Raw genomic sequence first — 24,227 nt, 5'->3', positions numbered from 1 at the left:
CTCCCTCTGGTGTTGTGGGTGTGGACTTCGTTGACATTAAGTTAGTATTTAGACAGGTATCTTGTTGGTGTAGTGAATCTTGTGGACCAGACCCATTGCAAGGTGCTGTACTCTAACCCTAAGCCATTCCAGCCTGTCAAAGTGGGCAGGGGTGAGGCGGGTTCGGGGTGTGAGGCCAAGTAGTAGCCTAGTTTGTTTTTGTAAGTCTGGACTGGAGCCTTGTTTTAAGGGCCTTTGAGGTGCTGTGGTACCAGGAGGTGCAAGCGTAGTCGAAGAAACCTTGTACGAGGGCTCCTGTTAGGGTCTTCAAGGTGTTTTTGTTGACCAGTGAGGAGATCCTGTATAATAGTTAATCTTCAGTGAACTTGCTGAAAACTTGAAAAGTCATGACATTTTAATTAGGCCTAATAAATACTTATTTTTCCCTTCAATTTCCTCAAAATATGAAGTCTGGTCACGTGTCTTTGAGATTGACAGGTGTCGCAAACTCGCACCTCGAAATAGACAGACATAGGGACACACAAAGCTTCATGATTGAGAGTTTGGAGACGGTGTGCCCACCTCTCAAAAACAACACAAGCAGTGTCAGGCATCAGGCTCAGCTAGGCATGACCAATCAATCAATATTTTTGGGGGGTGGGCTGCTTGCACATGTATACTCTTGTAAAGTAGGGCCTATATATCATATGGTCCAGTTTTCTCAAAGATGCATCATGTTTCATGTAGCCTACATTGACTTACAGTGGATATGCTGTCACTGTGTGTGGGGATCCGAGTGGAGACTTTCTTCATCTTGTTTAAATATAAATACTTCAAAATTAAAACACATGTTTAGCTCAGCATGATTTATAAACTGTAGGCATAGCTAACATGGCATATGCATAACAATTGTAGGCTATATGGTGATCGGAAGTGAAAAGTCCTAACTATTACTCGAAGTATTTTTTAACACTAGCTCCACTGTGTATTTTATGAATTGAACACATTGATAAAATTCCCTGCTTCGTTTCCTTGCTGCGCTTGACACAGCCAGTGTGAAGGCAAACCGCAGCAAATTAAATATGCAAGAATCGCAACTTCTCCGCCCATTCACATCGAGTCTACCGAAGTATTAGGTGAGAATGTGACCTTAGTCTTACTAGAAACACTAAAAGCTTCTAAATCTTATATTTAGATTTAGTCTGGCTTAAACTAGTCACCTCTGAGGTAAGGTTCCTGGAGGTCAATGCTTAAAGTGTTTACCTTTGAGGGGATTAAGTACACCCATCAAACCCATTAGTGTCAACCTCAGACCATCAGATCATGGTCTGATTTTGTGGACTTGTCTATAGCTGGAAGCCTGGAGGAGAGTGGCAGTGACTTGGCCAATTACTGCTGACCTGCCAACTGGAGAGTGTAGTGGTTGAGGGTTTAAACACTCTAAGAAGGTTGGAGACCACCTGATGAAGTCTCTTCCAGGCCAAGACTTCATCCATTAGAAATGGATTATATTCACATCTTTGATGTATTTACAAACTGAATTCTGATGTGGGGGAAAAAAAAGACAACAAAACATAACTCACGTGGTGGAAAGTAGCATGGGTGGAAGATCCAGGTATGAGTGTGAATTTGTTTGATCAGTAATTTCTGTTCTAGTAATCAACTATTAATGATTACTTAATAGATCTCCCTGCGACACCTCTCCCTTGGCCTTGTAATTCACCCATCCTTTGTATCTGTCTGTATATTGTTTTGAAGAGTAAAACTGATATGTTCACCAATTAAACAGCCTCCTCCAACTCATTAGGCTACTTAACTTTTACTTGAGGTGTATAAAAGGTAAAACAAAGAAAATAATTACTTTTATGCCTGCTCACAGTATTGTCATATTTATGGAGTGATATTGAATATTGCCTCGTTTAAAACCTTTGAATCCAACGTGTAAACACAATGAAATAAGAATGTTGACTCTGGCTTTTTCAGATTTTCATTCTGGAAAGATATGCAAATTTGGGCATATTTTCCTATAAAATGCCTAAATTGCATGTCATGTACAATTCCGGTAAAGTGCATACACATAGAGTACCAAGGAAGCTTGGACATTTTGTCTTCCTTATTCCTGATCTGGCCAACATTGGGTTTTCCTTGATTGCCTGTTGATTTCAACCCAAACGCCACCAGATTCAGTTTGGTCAATCTGTCCCAGCCGGGATTTGAACTCACGAGCCTTGCGTTTTCCCTCTCTTTTACCTCTCTCCCCCCTCTTCCCCTATGTATTCCCCATTATGTATTGTCTATCCGCAGACAGATATTACAGCTATTGCTCCATGGAGGGTCTGCAATGGTTACAATGATTAAAATAAAATCTATTTTTGAAAGATTTTGACAAATTGTATGAAAATAAAAACATATAAAATGGAACATTCTGCACAATGAGTACTTTTAGTTTTCATACTAAGTATGTTTTGATGCCAATACTTTTGTACTTTTACTCATGTAAAATCTGTAATGCAGGACTTTCTTAAAAGTCACTGGCTTGCTCGCAAAGTGTCACTGTGTCAGCAGAGTGGTCACCATAACAGAAAATATATTTGTTTTAAATCCCACTGCCACAATTTGAGTAGGCAAAAGTGGGTTATGGTCTATATAAATAACCCATTGTGCAACATTTGGTGATTGTGTGTTTAGTATTATACATAAGGTTATATAAGGGGTACCATATGGTTGTGATTGAGCAAGGCCATATACTGTATGTGTCACTCAGGTTAAATAGGAAAACAATACACTTAACTGTCAGTTTATTATAATTTGGACAGTTTTTGATTCTTTGAATGAATGATCTGGGCCTAATATTCCAGTTTCATGTCACTTGTGCATTGTCAGACTTCCACACTGCGTCCATTCATTGTTGAAGACCGTTGCATCGTCAGCCTTTCTCTATAGACTACAGGCCGTTGTGAAACACAAAAAACATTGCTTTTTCTAGAACAATGACAGGGACTACATGGACCACAAACACCGGAATCAGACCAAAAAGGTCACTTAGTTTAGCCATCACAGAATTATTTCATTTATACTTGTCTGTGGAGTAGATATGTTTATTGTGGTGGATTAAAGTTTTTCTGGACGCAGAGGGATGGAGACTGGACTTAACTTGGTTGTCAGGGAAAGGGACTCCTGTGCCATTGCGATAGGCACAGTTATCTGATTACTGGAATAGAATCAAGACTGACTGTTGTCCAGCTCAAAGGATAAAATATTCCAAAGTAGTATATAACTGAACTACTCTACTACTTCATGTTTTTAGAGAATTTCTGAATATATTTGTTTTATTTTTGTTTGGCAGAATGTCTGGTGATAAACCACGTGAGTATACATATTTCTTATTATGAAAAACAAAGTAGTGAAAATGCCTTATTGTACCCAACTTAGTCTTAAAGTATTTCTTTAACCCCTGTTTATTGAAACGTTTACTGTCATAAACTAGTTTAAACAATACAATCTGACGATTCACTTTTTCTGACAGTTACAATATACGATGATATATATGATTACATGTGTTTGCATTGCAGCAGTGGACTTTAATATTTCTGACAAATTGACATTATACATTTATTTGTCAAAACAATCTGTGGTCTGGGACTCTGCAAAAGTAAATTTAGTAGGACACACACGGTGATTATTCAAGTCAACGCATAGTATATCGTAGCGTGGCCTCTGTATCGTGATATGTATGGATCGTGAGGTTGTTGGCAATACCCAGGCCTAGTGTAAACATGCATTTCTGTTTTCAGATATCATTTTTGTTTTGTTATTCTACCAACAGACCATGGAGAAGGACCAGACAGTGACCCAGAGGAGCCATCAGAGGAAGTGACAGGACTGGTGTGTCTGGAATCTGATCTACTGGATGGACAGTAAGGATGAGGGAGGGAGGAAGGAAGGCTAGGGATAGATTGGGATGTAGATAGAATTGTAATAGGAGAAGAAATAAGAAGATGAATAGCGGTAAAAACTCCCTAAAACATAGATGATATATTACACATCAAGCACTCTGTGTGCGCCTGTACAGTCGATGTCTTTATGGGCATCAAAATGCATCAAGTGCAGTACAGAGTACACCACACCCAACAGCAGTTACTATGACTCACAGCCAGTTACATGGACAGAAAATGTGCACAGTTTTATGACCGTCCTTGGGCCTTGTTTAAGAGTTCCCAGAACTAAAAGTGGTGTGTGTGTGTGTGTGTGTGTGTGTGTGTGTGTGTGTGTGTGTGTGTGTGTGTGTGTGTGTGTGTATGCGTGCGTGCATGTGTTTTTCAAAGGATGATGGAGGTTGAGGTAGGACGTCATAATATACTGCTAACGCGAAGTGAAGGCAAATACAGCGCCCTCGGCAACCTGTGTACACACTATGGCGCTCCACTCAGCAAAGGTAAAATATCGAAACTAAAAGGGATAAATGAGAGTTTAAAGCCTGACATAGTTGTGCGATGGTGTCCCATGCCAAAAACGGCCATTCCAAAATTGGCCATTTTACAGCATTTTGCCAAATGATATTTTTGTAGATCTGCGATGCTTGTAGAACTTCTATGTGTGTGTGTGTGTGTGTGTGTGTGTGTGTGTGTGTGTGTGTGTGTGTGTGCGTGCGTGCAGGGGTCCTTACTGGGCATAGAGTACGTTGTCCATGGCATGGTGCCTGCTTCAACGTTCACACTGGAGATCTGGAAGAGTTCCCTGGAATGGACTGTCTACCCTGTCATAAGGTACACTGTCTACCCTGTCATAAGGTACCCTGTCTACCCTGTCATAAGGTACCCTGTCTACCCTGTCATAAGGTACCCTGTCTACCCTGTCATAAGGTACCCTGTCTACCCTGTCATAAGGTACCCTGTCTACCCTGTCATAAGGTAGGCTGCACTTACTGATACTGGTTGGACAGAGGACGGCAAAAGACAAGATAGGCAGTAACAGACACAGACGGACTGACAGAAACAGTTAAATCCTCAATGTATGAAACCACTTACTGTATACTTTGTTGTACAACGGTGTCACGCAACAAAACTAGACAATCTACAAGCCTGTAGATCGGCTATTTGATCTATTCTATTCTAATCACTGTTCTCTTCTAATTTCTATTTGCTAATTTTGTTGAAAGTTGTTAATTTAACTCCGACAGGGTATAAGAAATAGACCCAGGAGGTATACCATTTGACAAGCAGACAGATAAAATGTATTCAACTTACAGACACTTTACTTATCTTTTCTAGGTCAAAGTTGAAAACAACAAAGTCTATGTGTCCATAAACAAAAAGGTCAGTGTATTTATTTATTTATTTATAAGTCATAATTTTTATTGCTAAATCATGATCATAGCATGAACTAATGATGTTATTTCAAACTGTTTTAAATATTGGGAGTGATTTATATAGAGTTGTTAGTTTCCAAAGGCATATTGGTGTTCATCTCTGCTATATTGCATTGCACTCTATGAATTGAACGATGAACGACAAATGTTCTTAAATACTGTGTGATGCAATCCAGAACTTATTTTAATGAATGAAATGTCTTCTTATGGTAGACCATTTCCTGTGCAAGTGCTGACATGTTTACCATTGAGCTAATAGAGCCTGCCTGCGCTCAGGGGACAAATTGAATCTTGACATTTCGTGACAGATCCAGTGTCTAGGTGAGACATGACTTTTGACACAATCTAAATGTCTCAATAGAAGAGCAGAGAGACGGCCTGGGCCGTGGCTCAATGGTCCAGGTACCTTGGCTGGTAACCCAGTCTGGCAGTGTGCCACGGGTTCGACTCCCGATCCCGACAGCCCTTACCCCATCTCCCTCCCCATTTCCCGTCAGCCTACTGTCTGTCCCTCCATAAAAAAATAAAAAGCCCTACCTGACACCCTGGTGTCACGTAGGGTAGGGCTGCCAGAAGATCATAAGTGAAATATTTCCCCTGCACAAGTGGTGACTGTCTCTGGCTTAGGTAGAAATCTCTCATGCAGGAGAGGGTAGGACTAGGACATAAAAGGTACGGATTAAACAGAGGCCTAAAGCCTGTCTACTACAGCTTATAAATTAAGGAAATAATGCCACTATATTTTCTTCTGTACCTCATTCAGACAATAAGACAAGCTAAAAGAACAAAGAGCATGGGAGCCCGAGTACCAGGACTTATTCACACCATTCTGCTACTTGGTGGAGGTGAGCATGGACATGTGTTACTGTTTGTGTGCGCATGTGAGTGTTTTGTTGGCACCTGCATACACATACAGTACCCACACATCACATCACTTCAGCATGCATGTATACAGTATGTGCACTGCAGCAGCCTTAGGAATCTGGAGGCCCGTTTCAAGACCAAATATGAGACACCCATATGACACTTATTCTGTTGATACAGGTGTATTGATACGAATTGTTTTGACTGTTCAATATCCCGCGCAGCCATTACACTCGACAATTACGCAGCAACAACATATATGCTCATCCTGTCGTCCCTTCACAATAAAGTGCCTCCCCTTTACCTCCCAATGCTGCACATTTTACCCAGGTTATTAACAGGAAATAGGCGTAACTTAACATCGTGGGAGAGAGCAAGGCAGCGAGAGAGAGAGGGCCAAGGATGGCAGGGGGTTGACTGACAGTTGACGGTCAATCAGAGCTTGGAGGCCCCCCTGAGGGTTGAGGCCTGTTTGGTGAAACATAACAAAGGCCTCCTATGTGCGCGCAGATGTGTTGTTTTCATACAGCTGACACTCTTCCAGCGTGTATGTGAGTGATGCTGTGTGTTCTCTCTGTAAGCGTAGGGGCTGCATCTTTGGTGTGTGCTGAGACCTTGCGACAGGAACGCTATGGTGGCAGAATTATCATGGTCACCAGAGACGACCTGCTGCCTTATGACAAGACTCGACTCAGCAAGGTACTGTGAGCTAGTATTTAGCAACTGGCGGGTCAGGGCGTCATTCTTATAGCCATGGTGCAGACTGTGCGTTTACTGTATCTAGTAAAATGGATTGTGGATGGAATATGGATCTAAGGAGAAGACAAAAGTATTGGTCACATCAGAAAACACAAAAAACGATCTAATTTATTTTTGCCTCCAGGTAATGAATGTGGAGAATGACACTATTCTTCTCAGAAACAGGGAGTTCTTCCACCAGTATGACATTGAGGTGTGGCTCAGGAAAGAGGTGAGTGATTCTCCACACAGCCTTGAAGAGACTTATCAAGGCAATGTCAAATCAACACATTGAGAGCATACATTCATATTAGGACTATATTATCAATATCATATTGATACTGCGATATACTAGGATGGGATTTTAGATGTTGTAATATCGGGTAATTATCGTATCGTAAATCTTTCCCTTTAAGCTCACAACAAGTAATATCCAGTTGTTGAACCTTCTACGGATTTGATCATCTGACTAAATAGTATTGATCATTTGACTTATTGGCATTACATAAAACTTGGACCACGACTGGATATATGAATTTACATGTAGGCACAGTACCAGTATGTAACAAAAATAGACAAGGTTATACCATATGTACTCCACAATATAAATAGCACACATGACATTAGCACATTCATTGTACAGAATATAAATAACATAAAAAGTCCAAAACAGTGTGACAATTATTTTCCATGACGGCAGGCCATGTCATTGGACACAGACAAGAAGACGGTAACATTTGATGACAGTACAGTACAGAACTATGACCAACTCCTCGTCTCCACTGGTTCCAGGTAAACTACTTGTATACACTTTCATTCATGTAGAAATATGTTGCTTGTACAAAAAAAGTATAAATCTGCAATCCATAACCTGCTTTCAAAGCAAAAATAATACAGATGTGTGCTGCTGATCTAAGAGACAACCCCCACTTGGCCAGGGGAGATAAGAGTTTATGATCTTCAGGCAGTACTGCTTGTCAACCAGTAGGTGTTCTACTTGACAGTCTAGTCAGTGGGTCTACATTTAGTAGAGTAGGGAGACCTCTAACAACCACTGCAGATGTGTTCTGTCATTATATTGTATGAACATTCTCTACCATACAGATTGGTTCAAATAACCTTTTATTCATTCAAATTAGTTCTGGATTGCATTGGATTTAAGTCGAGGGAAAACAACATGTACCGTTACTGTATAGTGTGGCAACCCAGGGGAGAATAGGCAAGATTCACAATAAAATAAGAGGCTCAGAGTCAGATTCAACATGTAACTTAAATTGTCTTTTATTAACTTGTTAGGGGAAAACATGGCAAAACGTCAATTTAGGGTTCCTCCTGTCAGGGGCTTGGGCGTTTATGCACAGTCCTGTGGGCAGAGCAGAGAGAGAGCTAGTAACTAATGTATTCAGGTGGGGGACAGTGCTGTATGCTCTCCCTTGTGGAGTTCAGTCGGCCTAGGAGGGAGGGAGAGAGAACGAGACCAGGTGAGCCACAATTACACGCACAGCACATCCAAGTGGGTTCAAAGGTTTGAGTTAAATCTTGTACTCACTTATGAGATATCCCTCATACCAGCCTCCTCATGAACAGAGTGATTCCTGCTTCCTCACTCCTCCATTAGTGACTCACCAGGTAGCTTGGGCGTCGGCTATTTAAAAGCTTCTGTTGATTGCCTTACTGGCTGCAGGTGCGTCCATGTCCAGGCTCCCATTGGCTGCAATACCTGTACAGGGTGATATACTCCCTCTATCACCTCCCCCAGCCTCCTTCTGTGGGGAATAGGCCTGGCTGTTTCCCCTGGTTTGCCACAATAGTACATGCGTTAAACATGTTCGCATCATACACACAGATGCACATACCCAAGTGCAGTACCACAGCCAACAGCACTTATGCCAGTTACATGGAGATACATATTGATAATTTGTTTAACATAAGACTGTTCAATTAGACTGTTCAATTAAGACGGTTCAATTAAAATGTTGCTAAAATAGTCGTTGAGCACTCTACTTACACGAGTAACAAATTTGGCAATGTTTGCATTAGCACAGTGCATTGAACATGGCACGGCTTGTTGGGACAGTGCCTCATTCTGTTTTTGTTGGTTATAGAGCCAAGCCTCTGGACATCCCTGGAATGGAGCTGGAGAACGTTATGATGCTGGAGACGCCACAGAACGCCAGGCAGATCCATGCAAGCTGCATGGGGCGTCACATTGTTGTTGTGGGTGGCTCTTTTATTGGTAATGTAATTCCTGCATTCTGCATTTTATTTTCCAAATCATCTCTGCATTTTTAGATTGTATATGGGGAATTAGAGCGAGTGGGTGAGAGAAACTTAGAAGGTTAGGAGATTAGAAGTTTTGATTTCATGGTTCGACCGGTGTCACGATATAGGCATGATATAGAGTCACATGTCAAAAATAGCCAATGTACAAGTTAGTAACATCGCAAGTTAGCTTGTAGAGTTTTTGGCGTGTGACACTTTGTATGAGGGAGTAGAACTATGAACAAGGGCTAGGCATAAGTGTGTGCCTGTGTGGTACTCTATGCATTGAGTCGGTTCTGCACAGTAGAACCTGTAGAAACATTTTCAAGACGCTACAAAAAGGTGCCAGACATAAGCAACTCTGATGCCAAGTAAAAGGGTCTCAGTGTGAAGCGAGCACACTGCTGTAGCTGCAGAAAAGAAAACTCTTGCCTGATTCATACATTGTACAAACCTTTATCACGTCAACATTTTCCAATACGTTGAAGGTAAAGTACCTTCATGTTTCAAATCAGCAACAATAATTCCAATGGCAAAAAAGCAAGGTAACTGGTCTAATTGATTGGTGAGTGGTGACCCGTAGAACTCATCCCCATAGTGAGCAAATGCTTTGAGAAGCATATCAAAGAGCTCATCAACAGCAAGTTGTAACCCACCCTAGTAGACCCCCACCAATTTCCCTACTGACAAAACAGATCCATAGACCACTCCACCACGCCATAGCCACAACACTACACACTGCCCTCTCCAGACTTGACACCAAGCTCAGAAACCTAGGACTCGACCCCAGTCTGTGCGGCTGGACACTGCATTTTCTGGCTTCGTAGCCACAGAACCATGGCACTGCATTGATAAATAGCGACCGGATAATCAGGTTTATGAACAAACAAGCTAGGAAAAAGAAGAACCTTGGGAATACAAGCTAATACAAAGCACTCAAACTGGGAAACTCCACTCCATAAATGAATAGTTTATTACGGTCAATCCTTTACATGCAGCAGCATCCCGTCCGTCCTAGACAGCACATTTGTCTTGTTGTTTCAGGCATGGAGGTGACATCTTATATGATAGACAAAGCCAGCAGCATCACAGTGATAAACAGCAGTGAAGCGCCCTACCAGAAGACCCTGGGCCCCGAAATTGGCAGGTTCATCGTAAGGGTGAGAGACAATCTGCACTTTCTTTTGTAACTCTGTAACTAAATGTTCCTTCTTCTACTATTCCATTCCACTCTGGAGGTGAAATAACAGACGATAGTATGTAAAAAGATTCTGTATTCTAACCTTGCTAGTGGACAGCCTCTAATGATGGCCGTGTCGGTCAGTCCAGTCCACCCATCCGTGCGTCCGTCCGTCCATACTGTATATCCTAAACAACACATATAAAAAACTACTGGCTAGATTGCTGTGTATTTCTGTGCAGCTTAATGAACCCCAAAGGATGAACCCTACTGATTTTGGTGACCCCTTGGCCTTTCATAAGGTGCCACCCTTTGGCAAACAGGGTGGCAGCATGGCCTCTATGGCTGCTACTGCTAGTAGCACTGCCTAGCAGGGCTTTTAGACTCTTGCTTTAACTTTACCTCAGTTTTGGTTTCTGGCTTGTTGTTGTTTGCTGGTGAGCCTTTTTAACCGCCACTGCATTGTTTCTCCAGGCACTGGAAAAGAAAGGCGTAAAATTCTACATGAACGACAGCGTGAAAGAGATTAGAGAAGAATATGGCACGGTAAACTGTTCAAACATGCAGACTGTGAAAGTGCTATTTGTGATCTCGTGGTTCTCTGAATCGACATGCGTGTGACTCCAACGTGGATCTCAGACTTGACTTGATGTGGCCAGCCTTTGACATCAGTCGTCTATGACACATCTTGTATGACTCCAAATTTGAGCAAGGTTTCAGCACGATCCTAGCCCCTTTGACTTCCATTATAAATTAAATGGTTCAAAAAGTATAAAACGTGAATGAAATTAGTATAGGTCCTTCTGTGGCCGAGTGGAAGTGTAAAATGCATATTACATAGATCGGCCCAGTGGTTTGTTAGATTAGATTTGCACACAGAAAGATACATAGACAAACACACACAGACTTCTAGATCATGGTTGCCTCTGAGGAGCCATGTAAAATGATGGAACTTTTGAATATTCTCTGTTCTCCCTCTCTGAAGGTAAAAGAGATTGAGCTAAAAAGCGGGGCAGTTGTTCCGGCTGATGTTTTGATTGTCGGAATTGGTAAGTGCAAGTAACACAGCACCTGTAAAAAATACATATTCCATTTTTGTCTCATTGCCTTAGTTGCAACTCTATTTCAGAAACTCCATGGTACTGATGATTTGGTTGGAATATTTATATAGGAAAATGTAATTATTTATTTTGTTACACACTTCAATGAATGACTGAGTGAGGCCATATCAGTGTGGTTTGATTTGTTCATTTTACTGGGCGTTCTACTGGACGTTTAACACAAGATTAAAAACTTTAAATTAAAAATCCTGCATCATCATTTACAATACAAGATGGATTGGCTTCCTTGTTGACTGACAAAAGACTAACTGGACTGTCTTGACATAAACAGAATAATACAAACAGACATAACATCACAAATAACACAAATTCGGTTTAAACAAAATCACAAAAATACATGACACCAAATAACATATTACACTACTATTACAGTGAGTTGAAATGGATTAATTCTTCACAAAACAGTCACACAGTAGCAGCTGGGGCCGCCCTCCATGGCCTCAGCATTAAGGTTGGGCGATATGCCATTTTTTCCCTATAGCCCATCGTCTGGCCCAAAATCGCCGATGGACGATACTGTATATTCTTGTTATAAAAGAAATGTGAGAACAGCTCACTGCGGACCGCGGGTCGGAAAAATAGGGGGTGGCTTAAGCGCTTATCCCACTTAAACCCTTTATATGTTACAGAGGTGAGTCCAGAGGTGTTAAAAGCGCAGGACAGAGACAGGGAAGATCAAACACACGGCATGTATTAACTAAAGAAAGGGATCATACAATGGAGCACAAGAAGACTAGCAATTAATTATGAAATAAGAGTAAAGATATTACACTATCGTATTACTAATACAATAGGAACATACAAGGAATCACTAGTTCAAGCTAACAATTAACCACTGACATACTGTACATTTACAAACTGACAACATAAAACATTTAACATAAAAGACAACAAAATGGATAAGGACTAGGCTTGTTACAAATTTTAGATTATTATATTTATTAGCCTACTGTTACTAAGAAGAATAATTAGAGTAGGGATGAATATATGAATGAAATATAGAGTAGATGACAAATTATGGAGAGGAGCAGAAAAAGTAACAATTCTTTGGATTTATTTCTCTTAATCCCCCATCTTCCCATTGTCTCCCTCCCCAGGTGTCATCCCTAACTCAGAGTTTCTGCGGAATAGTAAAATAAAAATGGACGCAAAGAATTCAGTTATAGTTGATAAGGTATGTATGCCCCCGTCTTTGAATCACGTTTTACTATTACACTCTCCATTATGTGCATTCTAACAGGAAAGGAAAAACAAACTAACTATAAGTTTATCACAGACTTTCTATGGTTTTATCTGAACTACACTCCTACAGTTCATGCGTACCAATGTTCCTGGGGTGTTCTGTGGGGGCGACGTAGCTACCTTCCCCCTGGCTATGGCTAAGGACCAGAGGGTCTCTGTTGGACATTGGCAGATGGCCCAAGCACACGGTAACTATGAACTCCTCCTGATCTCTGTCATTACAAGCAACTGCAGTTTTCCCTACTATCATACACATTTGTTGGTTTTATACAACATAAAGCCCAAGAAAACATCCTTTTCCCTTCTTTCCATTCTTACTGTTGGTAAGGGAGGATAGCAGCACTGAACATGCTGGATAAAGCAACTGAACTCAACTCTATTCCTTTCTACTGGACCATCCTACTGGGAAACACCATCCGATACGCAGGTGGGTAACCTCCCAGTACACACAAAAAGATAAGATAGGATAAAGTAGGTATGATAAGATGGGAGGCGTCTGAATGGTGCATGCAGGATTAAGTTCCTGCCCACCACCACCACAAATACTATGGGTTTGAACAAATTGAGCACATCCGGAATGAACACAATTAGTCACGTTTGCCTCCTTGTGGATGTGAAACCCTGTATGTACAGTAAACATTTGAGGGTGCGGGGAGTGAGTCTTTTTAGGTGCTAAGCTTAGAGGGCTTTTCTAGGACTACAAATTGCTCTTTTATGGCAGTTTTGAAGGAGGGTAAGAAGTCACTCTTTTGTTGGAAGACGGGCATTCCACATTTTGGTGGCATAGCAGTAGAACGAATTTGGACCCATGTTTGTGCCGAATCTGGGTTGAGTGAGATCAGTTGAGCTCCCTCTGGTGGTGTTTCTGTGTGTGTCTTTTACGCTATTGAAGTTAGTCTGGCAGGTACAGTATCCCTGATTCTTTGCGTATCTTGAAGACCAGGCCCATTGCAAGTTGCTTTACTCTGCCCTCTACCCTGAGCCATCCCACCTGAGCATAATGAGCAGGGGTTAGGTGAGTTATTGTTGTGAGGCCAAGTGGTAGTAGTAAGCCTGACCAGTTTGTTTTGACAGGTCTGATCTCTGAAGCTTTGTTTTTAATGCCTTTGTGGTGCTAAAGTACCATGGTCGAAATTACATTGGATGAGTGCTCCAAATAGTGTCCTCAGTGTGTTTCTACTGACCACCGAGGAGATCCTGAATAGAAATCTGGGAATTGGCATAATACTAAATTGGGATCAATGCACAAAAGGAGGAGGAGAACAAACGATTACAGATACAAGAGACTATTAGATTATTCTTTTTTGCAATATGTAAAGATCTGGTGTTTCTCTTCTAGGCTCTTCGAGCGGATACACTGAGGTTGTGATGAAAGGCAATGTCGACGATATGAAGTTCCTCGCTCTCTATATCAAGTGAGTTATAGGACAAGCAGCTGCTATTTTCAACATAAACTCTGTGTAACTAAGTCACACAGCACCTTTCACAGTATGGACTTAAACATTTTGCATAATAACTTTTTTGGTTTCTGTTGATTTATTAGATTTTGTTCTACTTTTGGGAGTTTTGGGAGGAAGGGACGTGAAGTCAGTAATTCTTGTTTGACCCATAGGGATGATGAGGTGACTGCAGCAGCAAGCCTGAACTTTGACCCTGCTACAGCAGCCGTAGCAGAGAGGTTTTCAGCAGGGAAGACCATCACAAAGAAAGAAGCTGAGTAGGTTGTCTCCTTCTGCTTCTGACCTTCCTTTGTCTTTTCATCATAACCTCACATGGCTCTCTATAGACTTTGCACTCCTTATGCTGAATTTCTAATCTTTAGTGCCACAAATATCAGATCTAGAAGCTCAATAATAATTGCTTAAATTATTATGCAATTATTTTGTCCGTCCGTCTGTGGACAGCTAATCTCTCAGCTAATCTCTCTATACTCTGTACACACACTCCCTGAATGCCACAGCTGAACCTCTGCCCCAATGTTTTCACATTGGCCTCTTATAGCGCCACTAGGAGGCCGCTTTGTGCAAAACAATTTTTTAGACAGTACACCTACAGATGTTGTCCAAACATCACGCACATTGGTACACAGTCTCTCTAGACTAGAGCCATTCAACGAAACAGGTCTTTCAGATTTTTCAGACTCCATCCTGATTGGCTAATATTGGCTTCCAAAGTTCGCAGGAGTGCTCAGTTTGAAACAAAATGCTGCAAATCATGAACACATCGTGTGATTTCCATGAAATTGTGCACGCACATTCCCACTAGGCCGAGGAAGAAATGCCACTGGAACATTTTCAACTCAGCCTCATGGTGGCGCTATAACTGGCCGATTAGTGTTTTTACCTCTAACTGTACCTGTAAAACTTTGTATGCACACTCCCTAGAGGCCAAGGACAAACCTTTGCCTGGAAATTTTCACATCTGCTCTTTATAGCACCACCAGGATGAAGACATATGTAAAACACATTTTCTAATATTACTCCTAAAGATTTTATGCTCTCCATAGTCATGTGATCAAGATGGGTTTGTTTGATTTCTCATAATCCATCCTGATTGGCTACGATTGGCTTCTAAAGTTTTCAGGAGTAGCCCGCTTTGTACCCATTTTGTACAAATCGCCACAACTCCTCAACGCAGCGTCCGATTGCGGTGAAACTGTGCATGCATATTCCCACTATACATATTACCTACATATTACGATACCCTACCACATAACGCCGCAGACAGGGTAAAAGATATGCAGCCTACAAGGCAGGCTAGCTAACAGTATTTTAGACAGAATGAGAGCTTGGCTAACCGCAATATTCACTGTTCTTCTCCTTGCTCCCAGATCTGATGACCTTAGCTGGCTGAAGATGTCTTGAACCATCCCTCCATCCACTGTGCTGGATCATCAGTGCAGTACTGTACAACATCGTCGACATACTCTAAGAATGTCCTCTGTCTGTCCCTCATTCTTGCCACCTCATTAAGCTCTGTCACCAAAATGGTTCCTGGACCTGGGAAAGATGGGTTTCATGTATACATGGCAAGCGACGTATACAACGCCACACGTTTTGTCGTGAGGCTCAGGTTTACAGTACTGGACTATGCTATGGAGGATATACCACGGTTATTACTGTATGCCACAAGTGTGTAAGAGAGGGAACCACGTTCACTGCAAGTGGCTTGGGCTGGGTAGGTTTTAGGGTGGGGGGATTGGATGTCCATGTCGGGACCTCAAACAACAGATACCTCAGCTAAGCAGAGCTTTTTGGCCCATCCATGTTTTTTGTTAGTTTTCTTTTTCATTTGATTTGAATTACATTTATCTTTAATCTATGGATCTGTGTCTTCACACTGAAGTTTTTGATAACAAGTACCCCACTATTTGTTCTCCACTCAATTTTGCCTCGACCAAGATCCCAGTATATTAAATAAGACAACATTTACCTGTTAAAAGTATTTTGTACGGGTATGTGACAAATACGTTGTGAACCACTGGAAGAAACACTTACTCAAAAGGTGTTGAATGTCAATGTAAAACAGTGATCGAAGGAGACTTTACTTGGATTTGGGCTGGAAGTCTGTTGAAAAAATAGTGTCCTAAGTGATCCTTGTGGCACTGTCCTTTACTCAAACAGAGGGTTGGGAGTCGGATTAGTAGAACACAGGGGGAGTGTTGAGCTCTTTGAGGCAGAGATGATGAAACAGGCAACGGGAACAAAGCACGTCGACGTGTGTAGAAAATAGGCCTGGGACAAAAACAGCACACAAACAGACTAGAACAAAACATTCACAAAATAAATGCTGTTTTCCTCCTCTCCCCCTGTACCATCCTTATCTGACAGATATCTTTCCACCCCACCATTCATTTCCATCTTCTTCTCCCTGTGACGTCTCCCTTAATTATGTCTCAATTTATTATGTACTGTATTATTCACAAGCTCTGCTTGTCTCTCTGTAAGCTCCCACCTCCCTTAAACATACTGTACTACGATATGCGAAGTAATTGGAGGCCTATGAGTTCAATCTTATGGTGACACCAGGAAACTACTCTATGAAATAATTTTGTGGACTTGCCATAGGTTTTTCTTGTAACACCACAAAGTGAAACAAAGGAAACCGTGACGTCAACAGAGTAATAATATGTGCCATGTACCATGTCGATGTGAAAGCTTATAGTTCTGTGTTTCTGTTTTTCTTTCTTTCTTTCTTAAATTTCTTTCACCCATAAAGTTCTCAGGCACACCATCTCTTTCCTGTCATTCATTGTTTGTCCAGTTGGGAGAGCAATGTATTTAGTTTGTATGTAGGCCTATGTGTCTCTGCTACATGTATTGTATCTGTTGGTAGAGTTGGCTTGGCTAGTTAGTTAGTTATCTCAGAGGTAGTTTTGCCCGTCAGTCTGTCCATTTTGTCTGTCCTTCTGCTTGACTCTGTACAGCTAATCTCGGACACTGCTGGACCAATTAGCATAAAACGTTGCATGCATACTTCCAGTAGGCCAAGGAAGAACCTCCACTCCAAATTCAATTTGGCTTCATGGTGATGCCGCTTTTGGCTTTTAACTCTTTGGACCGTAGGGCATAGGTGATACAATAAAAACAAATTTCCCTGGATTCCTTGGATCATGACACCATATACCGGTAGGTCATTTCACGCTTTCTTTAAAACACACGTTTTAACAGAACAGATGTTATCCAATTCTCAATTTGTGCGAGATTTGAGAACATTATCCCTGTGACGTGATCTACCTGTATCATTCAGATTTTCCATATTTTAATCGGATTGGCAGATTGCCTTCCAAAGATTGTGGGAGGCGCCTCCCACAAAACAATCATGTCCAATCTATCCAGAATTTGAATCACACATTGAGGGGCCTAAAACAACGCAACGCCAAAATCTATTTCCCTGCCACCCATAGAGCGTGCCACAGATACTACAAATGTCACTGATTGTTGTAGAAACATGATTGTTTTTTAATCCAAATTAGGTAGATGGTCTCGTGAGTCATGATGACATTGAATGACGATCCATCATGTTTGCCTGCAATATCCTGCAAAAGGTTGGGGGCTTGGTCCATTAAAAAAGCATTATATAGATCGCACCCACAAAAGCGTCTTCACTTCTACTCATGGATCACCACTTTTACCTTATTTTAACATCTGTTCTATCACATACAACCAGACTTCATGATACTATATAATTTATTTTATTTTATTTAAAAGATATATAAGATTATCTTTGTTAGACCTCCGCCGGTAGACCGCTATAGTGGCCAAAGGCATTGTTTTTCGGTTGTCAATCAGTCCAGCCATCCATCCCAGCCAGGTGGATGTGATATTTCAGGAATGCTTTGAGGGAATTTATGACATTCGGCACATCAAGGATGAACTGATTAGAAGTAGGTGGTCAAAGGTCAAGGTCGCCCTGTGATCTCACAAAACGTTAAATTCCTTCAATTATTCAAAACAAAGGCATACAGTATGTCTAGAATTGTATTTTACAAATTTGTCATAGAATTAAGAAAATGATACAGTACATTGTTTAAGGAAATGTCATGAATAAAACACACTTTATCCCATTTTTCCATCACTGCTTTGTGTTTCATAATATACAAATGGTAAATTGAATAATTGATGATATTATAAAAGTAGGGAATTAATTTATTCCATAGGCCTACTGCTTCTTTCTTGCATGACAAGGCTGGCTGGTCCTGGTAAGGTCATACCATTCTAAAAATAATTGCTTTACTGTGTATGCAGAATAAAGTACATTTTCAACACGGCTCTGCATATTCACAGTCATTTGTAGAATCGATGTGATATACAGTAAGTGATCTTCTACAGTCCACTAACCTCTGATTTTCAGGAAGTTGGACATCTTCAAAGTCTACTTGTGTTTCCAACTTAATTGTTTAAGTTGCATTTTCAGCTTCACCGGATGGAAGAACTGAGAAAGAGGAATGATATTCTAGAATCTAGTCCTAGATAACACGCAACCCACAGCATGAACTGGATTAAACCTATGGCTATGTGATCAGTACACTATCGACCTACAGGAGCTACCGACAAAGACTGATTGGACTCGTCAATGATTAATCTTGGAGATTAAATGCTAAATATTTAAGAAGCACTACTCCATTAACTTTTAAACAAGCCCATTCAGGCAGGGTAACCAAAGCAGTCTACTGCTTCACCCATTGACTACAGACCATGACAACAATTAGGGGACGATTTAGTGGACTCTCCTGGCGGCCTGGGTGTGTACTATTCTCCTGACAGAGCAAGCATTATTCATTCAAGGATAAACTGCTTTAAATTGAATTAACAATGCAGAAAGCTGCTAGATTTCCCTAGCACTTATAGCATAGTCAGCCACACTGTCACATAGCACCCTCTAATTCAGTGGTCCTCAACAGGCGGACCGCGGTCCACGACCACGGGTTCGACTCCCGATCATGATGGCCTTTACTGCATGTCACTCCCCCATCTCTCTCCCCATTTCCTGTCAGCCTACTGTCTGTCCCTCCATATAAAATAAAAAGGCGAAAGCCAAAAAAAAAAAAGGGGGAAAAAAATAATAAAGAGAAGACTATGACAGGACTATGACAAAGAGGAAGGGGGCTAGGGTGTCTAATAGAAGTTGAATTATCCGTTGTATTCGCTCAATGCCGAGTAATGTCATGGTGACAATGTTGCGCTGACTGGCTCACTAGCTGTGACACATTCACACATTCATTCGAATGAACAAAATTGGATTTTTTTTGGAATAATGAATATTTGTCAACTCTGCCACCCCAGTATTCGTTGGTTGGGATGGGACCCGGTTTGTATAAGCTTGTTTTGACTGTACCGGGTGGGGGCGAGGGGGGCAGCCCCACCCCGTGGGGCCCACGTGGCCCGCAACCCGCAATTTTATTTGCGTGTGCATGAGACTGGACCATGGTCTTATTCAAAGATTATTTGTGGACCTTCAGCATTTCTAGTTGAGGACCCCTGCTCTAATTTATATTGTATGCACTGCAGTATAATGCACATTGTAATCTACAGTAACTTCATTGTAACAGTACATTGATTCAGTTTAAAACATACCTAGCTATAGGTATGGAGCTATAGACAAATCCATGGAGTGGTGCCCTGTAGGCCAGCTGTAGGCAATCAGTGCTGCGGTCTATATACACAACCCCACTTATAATCTCAACATACAGTGCAATAATATAATATTTTAGAATAAAGGGTGTTAGAGGCAGCCTCTCCTAATTGATCTGTGATACATTTTCCTTCCAGCGAAGTTTCCTATATCGTGATAAATCCCAGAGGATCAAAACCTACAACCAATAGAGTCACAGTCTCAGGACCATTAGACAAACAGATAACACTACTGGTTGAGATTAGTCATGGTCGTATGGTCTTTGTCCTTTTTAGGAACATCTTGTCTTGTGGCTGTCTCGTGGGCTTCCGCCATCATGGCCTGCCTGTGGGCAAGGTAGCGTTGCCGTCTGTTAGCCCTGTACAACTCCAGCCTCTCCTCCTCTGCAAGGGGGTCCTCCAGCACACCCTCCCACCTTATGGTCTCCCTAGACTGAGGGCTCAGCAGCTCTGGTTTGCCCCCCTCTGGTAAGGATCCGCTGGTGCTCTTCTTCCTGTCAGTCTTACTGCCTGTCCCCGCTGACGGTGCTGTTGAACGTTTGACTTGCTGCTTTTTGCTCTTCCTGCCACCAGCGCTGGCCCTCTGTCCATCTGCCCCGCTGCAGGCTTTGACCTTGGGCAGCTGCGTTTTAGGTAAACTGCGGTGGGGGGAAGGCTGCGGGAGTGCAGGAGAGGTGTCGGGGGGAAAAGCACCTGTTTGAGGTTTCTCTGTATGGACGATAAGAGAACACAAACACGTTCAAATCCATTCTGATCAATTCAATTCACGCTTCTCCCCTCTCTCTATCAACACGCACGCACGCACGCACACACACACACACACACACACACACACACACACACACACACACACACACACACACACACACACACACACACACACACACACACACACACACACACACACACACACACACACACACACACACACACACACACACAGGGTATATATTACTAACGACTCCCTACAGTTCATGTCATAAAATAGTTTGTGTAATGGCTTAGTTTACAGTAACTAATGAGCTGTAACAGATCAGTAAGGTGAACCAACACTTCTCAGGTGACCTGTTAAGCCCAAGGGGCCAGCTAGGCACTCCAATGTTGAAGCGCTGGGCCCTAGTGGTAAGAGGAAGGACTGCAGGCGGACCCGTGGATTAATGACGAGGAAACCCCGTGCAGCTGAGCTTTAACATTGAGCGCTCGGTTGCACTTCCGCATTTGACCTCCAAATTTTGGAGGTCAAATGCGGAAATGCGCCCAAAAAGGCGGAAATAGACGGTCCCTCCGGCGGCTTCAAAACGCCACTGAGCAACTTCCACTGACATGAATAGCGGAGGGGGCGGAGCTTCGCGCCAGTTCAGTCTCTATCCTTTTAATACTCTATGGTTAAGCCCCATATGCAATGCTGTCACCAGCTCATACAGTATATGCCTTACATTTGTGTTATTAAGCTCACCAATGAGGAAAGGCCTCTTGTTTGACCTGCATTATATATTAAGATCAAAGTATTCCAATCCACAGTGTTCAGGTTGACTTTTTAGTTTAATCAAGATAGTAAATGGTAAATGGTTCATTTATATAGCGCCTTTATCCAAGGCACTTTACATAGATTGTGCATTACATTCACACACCGATGCCGGAGGAAACCATGCAAGGCACCAACCTGCACATCGGGAGCAATTACGGGTTCACTTCAGAGTCTTGCTCAAGAACACTTCGACACTAACTCTGGGGGAGCCCAGGTTCAAACTGGGAAAATCCGGTCACTCTACCCCTGAGCTAGCCTAAGATTTAGACTCTTGTAGATGTATTTATCGATTCTAAGCCTCTAAGGTCTCATGCCCCATGGTCAGGAGCCCGAAATCCCCTGCCTCCGTAGCTACTCTGAACATGATGTACAAATGCAAAATCTAAGGTCTTACCCTGCTGCCCCACCTGTCCGGTTTATCTGCGGAATGCGTTTAAAACCTGTAGGTCCATTTGATTGGCATCAGGTGTGAGTTAACAAGACCATATGGAAATAATGTATCAAAAAGGTAAATAATCAACATATTACAATCATATTCAATTTTTACCTTTTATCATTTCTATTCATTTCTATTCTATCATACTATTGACTATATAAGACAATTTAGGGAAAATGTCTAACAAATGTACAATTTACAGATTTTGCACTCCCATGCACTCACAGAGCAAACACATCGATCCCAACATTAGTCTTCACAATGATTAGGCCTTGGCACTCCAAGGCCTAATCATTTGGTTTCCGGAAACACAACAGTAGGCAACTTATGAGAGAACCCTGCACTATCCTGATTTAATAGTAATACTTTAATGGCTTGCAAATAGTACAGTGACAGTATGATTATTATGATGCTAAAAGGACAACTCTAAAAGCCCTAAGGGCTTACAAAGTTACAATGTAAAGTATTGTATAGTAGCCTACAGTGTTGTTGATGTTTTGTGGCACATCTTTCTTGCATACTTGCTTTTGTGTAAAGTGACAACAGTGTGTTATTGCTGTCTTGTCAATCAAACACTGTTAATTGCATGGGGTTGCTTTATGTGAGAATAACGTAAAGTATACATGGAAATGATTAAAGATAGATCATAGAGGTAAAGAGGAGTTAAATGTGAACTTTTGTGAAACTTGACATGTGATGAAGACTTCTGTTGGCACAGAAGGTAAACCCACACCTGCCAGTAAACCTGAGGAAGCCATCTGCCAGCAGCATGTGATACAATAATTACAATCACGTTATGTCTTGTCAATCTGAATTAAACTTAAACCTGAAATGTTAACAAACGGCAAAACAAAATGCAAGCGGTCTAACGAGCCTACACTCACTAAGATTTAGACTCTCTCGTAGAGGTATTTTTCGGTTCTGACGTAAATCTCTACGAGTCTAAATAGGCTAACACTCACACACTGTCACTGACAGTCTGACACACCTGACATAAATCAAAAGATAATGAGGAGACACCATGCACTATTGTAAAGTTAATCATAAGTAGTAGGCTTTAGGCTATAAGCTACAAGCTACATTGATAATACATTTTAGTTATAGGTTCAATTTCAAACCAAACCTGTATCCACGATGTCTTGATGAATAGAGTGTCCCCTCTTCTTGGAAACACCGGTTAGTTTTCTTTTCGTCTTCTCTTTCATCTCCGCGTGCCACTAGAAGTAGTTTACTTTGTAATCTTTGTCAATGGAGGAAATATCTTCTCGCACAGGCTTATTGCAATTAATCTTGATGATGATTCTGATATCGAGTCAACTAACTGAGCTGGTTAATTTGACAACTACATTTGAGTTTTCTTCTTCTGAAAGAAAACAAAGAAATATACAGTTATACACAGATGTTTAAATCGGGACAAAAATGGTGTTAGAGATGGATGTTGTGGTCGTGGACCCGAGGCGTGTTTTATGGCAAGTGACGCGTCTCCGTAGCAACGGAAGATCTGAACTCCGCCCACACACAGCCGACTTCTTAGATAATGGGTGTTTTTAAAAGATCGATGTATCTGACTGACTGAGATATTAGAGAGACAGACAGAGACAGTTGTTAGTTGTTACAATCTAGAGACTAGTAGCAAGCATTGGATTAATTATCTCTACCTATCCCTTTACACGTTTACATTCGTGCACACTTGGTGGTTATTTTGTAGGTATTCCGTGCCGCATGACCGACTTCTACCTACAGTCAGTAAATACGATGAATCAGCAGAAAGTCGGATACTGTACGAAATAAAGAATGACCCCGACGTGATTTGAACACGCAACCTTCTGATCTGGAGTCAGACGCGCTACCGTTGCGCCACGAAGTCCTGATTTAACCGTGTTAAAGTCCATATAACTATGGTACGGACGGACGTATACGTGGACGTTGCAAGTAATTGATTGATTGATTGATTATTAGTCCGAAATGTACAGTACGTGGCACACAGTTGGACATTAGGGCTAAAAGGATAAGTCCCGGCGACTTGTTTCCATTGTGGTCCGACGGTTCCGACCTGTAGGTACTGTTAGGGCACGCCCCACAGGCCCACACACACGCACACACACACACACGCACGCACACACACACACACACACACACACACACACACACACACACACACACACACACACCATCATCACATACATTTCCACTGTCATCACCTGTCCTCAATGCTGTCATCTGTGTCATGACCTCTCAGCTTACACGCTCACGATCACGGCATGAACACATAGCTGCAGGTCAGCACCACTTCCATACTGCTGATCCGTCTGCTGATAAACGTCACTAGGGATTCTTCCAGTCGTCAGAGCCAAATGAAACGCTAACACCAGCAAG

General features: G+C 41.8%; 2 protein-coding genes across 2 annotated transcripts; one reads left to right on the top strand and one right to left on the bottom strand.

Annotated features, from left to right (window-relative positions):
• Positions 1 to 3,326: 3,326 nt before the first annotated feature.
• aifm5 (apoptosis inducing factor mitochondria associated 5) lies at positions 3,327 to 15,618 on the top strand (the record flags this gene model as incomplete). Its single annotated transcript, XM_083759111.1, has 19 exons — positions 3,327 to 3,345; positions 3,806 to 3,896; positions 4,305 to 4,414; positions 4,636 to 4,745; positions 5,250 to 5,294; positions 6,111 to 6,192; positions 6,798 to 6,910; positions 7,095 to 7,181; positions 7,650 to 7,741; positions 9,055 to 9,185; positions 10,256 to 10,371; positions 10,866 to 10,937; positions 11,377 to 11,440; positions 12,610 to 12,686; positions 12,825 to 12,942; positions 13,083 to 13,181; positions 14,094 to 14,169; positions 14,367 to 14,471; positions 15,585 to 15,618. 19 exons carry the CDS (start codon positions 3,327 to 3,329, stop codon positions 15,616 to 15,618), a joined length of 1,641 nt encoding a protein of 546 aa, XP_083615237.1.
• A 3,804-nt stretch (positions 15,619 to 19,422) lies between these two features.
• On the bottom strand, positions 19,423 to 23,278 carry liat1 (ligand of ATE1). Its single transcript, XM_083779435.1, has 2 exons — positions 22,975 to 23,278; positions 19,423 to 20,595 (listed from the first exon to the last, which is right to left on the bottom strand). The coding sequence occupies exons 1-2, from the start codon at positions 23,054 to 23,056 to the stop codon at positions 20,117 to 20,119; spliced, it is 561 nt and encodes a 186-aa protein (XP_083635561.1). The 5' UTR covers positions 23,057 to 23,278; the 3' UTR covers positions 19,423 to 20,116.
• Positions 23,279 to 24,227: the final 949 nt, after the last annotated feature.

Source organism: Protomyctophum parallelum (genome assembly GCF_964188405.1).
Source record: "Protomyctophum parallelum genome assembly, chromosome: 1".
Classification (NCBI taxonomy): Eukaryota; Metazoa; Chordata; class Actinopteri; order Myctophiformes; family Myctophidae; genus Protomyctophum; species Protomyctophum parallelum.
This window is presented reverse-complemented; position numbering and strand designations above follow the sequence as displayed.

What these genes read in the sequence shown, in the direction of transcription:
- liat1 (XM_083779435.1), bottom strand. Translation starts at nt 23,056, where the DNA reads ATGAAAGAGAAGACGAAAAGAAAACTAACCGGTGTTTCCAAGAAGAGG. An exon ending in TCAAGACATCGTGGATACAG is followed by an intron (nt 20,596 to 22,974) that starts GTTTGGTTTGAA and finishes TCGTCCATACAG; the next exon opens with AGAAACCTCAAACAGGTGCT.